General features: G+C 44.3%; 1 protein-coding gene across 1 annotated transcript; it reads right to left on the minus strand.

Annotated features, from left to right (window-relative positions):
- On the minus strand, nucleotides 1–4,179 carry LOC122005913 (probable protein phosphatase 2C 26). Its single transcript, XM_042561162.1, has 4 exons — nucleotides 2,652–4,179; nucleotides 2,159–2,272; nucleotides 1,725–1,989; nucleotides 1–735 (listed from the first exon to the last, which is right to left on the minus strand). The coding sequence occupies exons 1-4, from the start codon at nucleotides 4,125–4,127 to the stop codon at nucleotides 599–601; spliced, it is 1,992 nt and encodes a 663-aa protein (XP_042417096.1). The 5' UTR covers nucleotides 4,128–4,179; the 3' UTR covers nucleotides 1–598.
- Nucleotides 4,180–4,388: the final 209 nt, after the last annotated feature.

The raw sequence follows: 4,388 nt of genomic DNA on the forward strand, positions 1-4,388 counted from the left end.
AGGTAGTAAATCTGTGAAAATTAACTGGATGAAGTTCTACACTACATCTTATGCCTGGAAAGAGTCAGAGTGCAAAATAAATTTGGTTATAATCTACAAGATAAGACAGGAAGCTGGAAAATTAGTCTGGATCAAAATTTTCTTATCTTACAGTGCTTTCTTGATGCAGTTTGATTCTGCGAGAGGGAATGCATGCTTGCAATCAGTGTAAAAGGTGATCCAACTCTGCCCCCCTCAAAAAAAAAAAAAAAAATCCGACTAGGTGGAATATGACTTGCTGAAAACATTGCAGGTTATTTCATTCCGAAAAACTTGAATGCATTCCAACTTCAAATTTCTTGATCGTGAACCTCAAACCAAGTGGAAGCAGTTACTAAACATGAAGCTTCCTTTTGCCTCTTTCTAAGCCCAAACCAGCTCTTGTTCAGCACACTGAGACGATATCACAGGCAGAGACATTTGGCGTTGCCCTTCAACATGGCTTGTCTCGAGATCATGTTGCAGATAGCCCGACATGTTCTTGGCTTAAGCTTCTGTGAGCATGAATGCACTGTTGCACAGAGCTGGTGGCGGCATATGGTAAAAGCTATCCAGGCCCTCAGCATTTCACACATTTTCCAGATGACTTCCATATTCTACCATCAACTTCAAGAGATATAACCATTACTGTAACATCATCGTGGTATTTTCTGCGATCTCCCTGAGGTATGTCCAACAGTTCAAGGAAGTCCAAACCTGCAAGCAAAACGCGTCACACACAAGTAAAATCTAGTTGAGCAGCAAAGCATTCTGCATTAACTTATTTTTCTTAAATTGGAGAATTTATGGTTTTTTTTTTTTCATTATTTGTAGTTCCACTGTTCAAAAAAGCAGCACATAAGCGAATGGGCAGGATTCCATGTATTATAATGAGCATCCTTACTCGGGCCATATTTGGGAGCTGCATAACCATGTAGATGGGATATGAAAGCTAAGAAGGTTAAGTCCAAAATCCAAATCTAATCCTTCAATAAGAATATTTAATCAGGTATGTTTCAACAAATAAATCAAACCCGTGAGATTTAACCTTACACCATTTCTTTCACAGATCTCCTCTCAACATGCGTTATTTTATGAACTGCTTACAATGATATTTGAAAATCACATGTAACTTTTTGTATATGAGATGATGAATAACTTAGGTTGAATTATTTAATATATACATTTTTGATAGACACAGTTATGCATCATTATCATTCTAATTAATGTTCCCTGTTCTTTTTTAATACGTACATATTTCTGACTTGATAAAATCTTTGCACTTAGTTAATTGAGACTTTGACGACTAAGCATTCAATGCACCTAGGTTTTATTTTAGGAAAATAATAATGATGAGTTAATTTTAAATGATCTTCTTTAATAAAGTTTTGGTCTCTTAGTCCCATGATCAAAACGACATCTAAACTAGACCAGAGAACTGCTAATTAAGAATAACAGCATTCACTTTGCATAAAAAGAACAAGGTAAATCATATGATGTTTAACTGTGTAAACTAGGATGTAAGTTACATCTGTCATTATGTTTAAAACTAGTGATTCATACAATGAATGCTAATGCATTCAATAGAAGCTGACTAGCTGAGATAACATCAAAAATCAATGAGAATTTGTATTAGCAGAAAGGATCTAGTATTGACACTTCTATGAGTGACACTGAGAAAAATAAGAATGGAGACAATTCATTACCAGCTTCTTTGGCAGCACGGAAGAGAAGTTCCTCTATCAAACTTTGGGCAGGATCTCCATCTGGAAACCTTTCCATGAAACTTTGTACATGTAAGACAACCTCTTCATTGCTCAGATATTGGTACAGACCATCAGAAGAGAGAACAAGGAATTGATCATTTGCTCCCAGCTTATAGTGGCAAAGTGAAGGTGTACAAGATATATATGGTGCAGTGCCCACATAGTCATTCCGGAACATTTCCAACAATGCATCATTCCACTTGGGCTGTGAAAAAAGCAGAGTGAAAATGTAAAGAACTTCTGATCAATACAGGAAAGGCTTTTTTTCTAGCAAGAAACTTAGAATATATTTCTTTTTTTCATTATTACACGGGAACATCTACGAAGACAACTTGGCGTGGATAACGGATACAGCTTAATGGAAAGAACAGTACCTGTTTGAGAAAACCAACCCCAAAAGCTCTTGTGACTTTCAGTTTTCCTTTTACTCTGCCATTTACTATGCATTTATTGTCATCTGGATGTTCTTGTCTTATTCTAAGTACTTCCTGTAGAAACAAAAACCCATTTAAGAGAAAAGAGACAACTTCTCAAGAGCATGTCACGAGCAAAGATAGATCCAGTAGAGAACTTCTATCCAGTAAAACCAAACTATAAGCAAAGAGAAGCTAGCAAATACACCGTTAGATTAGTTACAGTGGAAATCCTCTATATAGATATTCAATAATTCATTTCTCTGTGAAACCTGATATGAAAGAAATAAAATCAGAAGCTAACTTGTTCATGAATTTTCATTACCTAACAGGGAAAAGTAAATAAAGGCCCCAATTAAAACACCTTATTCGCCATATTATAGAATGAAAATTTTGAGCCAGCCGATTGAGCAAATCCTTAAATTAAATGCACAATTCTTGGATACAAACTTACTTTCTGGATGCTCGTGCTGTGATCAACTGATAGCTGCAATGCTCCCAATACCAATTCTTGATTGGATCCTTCAATTTCCAAACTCTCTCCATTTCCTCCAACCCTCACATTGGCGTTTCCTTTTGGTCTATACTGTGCCACAATTGCTCGGCTGTCTCCTACATTCATCACATAGACATCTTCATCCCTCATCAAGACAACCAGTAGGCAGGATCCCATCAGGGCCAGCTCAGGGTTGCAGTCCATCACCTTATTCGCCATCTCCAAGTACTCGTGCTCTGTGGTATCCAATGCCCGTGCAAGCGCTGCCAAAACCAATCCATGATCAGGCACAGGACCCTTCTTCCTCTTCCTGCGTCTACAGGTCGTGGTGACTTCTTTGATCTCTTTGACCTTTTCCTCGGAATCGTATCTCCACTTGGGAAACCACATCCTCCGGCCATCCTTCCGCCAGCTACTGACCCCATACCTCATCTTCGATAAAGTGAAAGCGAACCCACCAGACCCTTCAGAGATGTCAAGTTCACCATCGCCCTCGGCAAGCAACTCCCAGAGCCGCTTTCCAACCCTGGAACCCTCTTGAAAGGCGACCCTTTTCTCGTTCCCTACATCTAAATCTGCATCCTCGGGTGTGCACTCTCCGACTTCTTCCCAGAAAAGCCCGCGGAGCTCGCTCAAAACCGCAGGGTAAAGATGTCCAACTAGGAATTCTGGAGCTTCTGGTCCATTGAACCCATCGTAGATCCCGACGAAGAGCCACCGCTGCTCCTCGGAGACGACCACGTGGACCCGGTCTTCCCCGGCTTTCCCGTGAGCCCACTGCACGTTCTCCTCGGTGACGGACGCAGAGGGAATGACTTCCTGATCGCCTTGCCGAGCGGGGAAGCTCCGGAGGGGGAAGACCCACGGACGATTCTTCTCCGATATGCTCCGTCGCAGGAGCATCGGATTCCGGAGCCTACCGGCGATGCCACGACGCTTCTTCTTCTTCCCGAGGGGACCAGAGAAGGGCACAGGCTCAAGGGGGCCGGAGAGCGCCCCCCGCTCGATCGGGCCGGAGAGAAAGAACCCGCGATCGAGCGGCCCGGAGGCCGCCGCAGCGGCGGAGATCTGGAGCGGAATGGCCGAGAAGGACGAAGAGCTCCGGAAACCAGCAGCTCTAGGGCGGCCAGCAGGGTCGTACAAAGGAAGAGGCGCGGACGAGTTGGCGGAGACGGACGCACCGGAGATGGTCTTGAAAGCAATCTCCCCTCCGCCACCCACCACACCTCCGCCTCCATCTCCGGACGAAAGGGAGGAGGATCGGGAGTGGACGGGGGAGGACGAGCGGAGATAGCAGAAGGAGTGGCCCAGGGCCTCGTCAAGTGGCCCGAGATCACAGATCGGGTGGTCCCCACCGCCGTCACCGGCTTCATCTCCGGCGCCGGAGGGGCGTAGGCAGCGGAGAAGACGATGACGTGAGGCGCCGCTCCCCATCGCCGCCCAAATCCCTCGCTCTCTCTTTCGAGTTAGCGGAAGTAAAAAAGGAAGGCAAAAACTCAAAACTAACTCGGATACAAAACCCCCTTTTCTACACACTTTCTCACCTCGGCCGACTACGCGTCCGCCGGCCCGCTGCCAATCAGCTAGATTTTCCAAATTGACCAATTATAAGCGAGGTGCTCATTCGTGTAGAATTGCTCAAAAAGTGAGCGCTGGTCCCGTTTGCGACGACAGGTTCGCTGCGCTGCCTGACGG

The sequence above is a fragment of the Zingiber officinale genome, chromosome 7B, assembly GCF_018446385.1.
Source record: "Zingiber officinale cultivar Zhangliang chromosome 7B, Zo_v1.1, whole genome shotgun sequence".
Lineage (NCBI taxonomy): Eukaryota > Viridiplantae > Streptophyta > Magnoliopsida > Zingiberales > Zingiberaceae > Zingiber > Zingiber officinale.

Excerpts from the sequence above, each read along its gene's own strand:
- LOC122005913 (XM_042561162.1), bottom strand. The coding sequence starts at position 4,127 with ATGGGGAGCGGCGCCTCACGTCATCGTCTTCTCCGCTGCCTACGCCCC. Across the intron at positions 1,990-2,158 it reads GGGTTGGTTTTCTCAAACAG|CCCAAGTGGAATGATGCATT; the intron begins GTACTGTTCTTT and ends CTTTTTTCACAG. Across the intron at positions 736-1,724 it reads CCGTGCTGCCAAAGAAGCTG|GTTTGGACTTCCTTGAACTG; the intron begins GTAATGAATTGT and ends TTTTGCTTGCAG.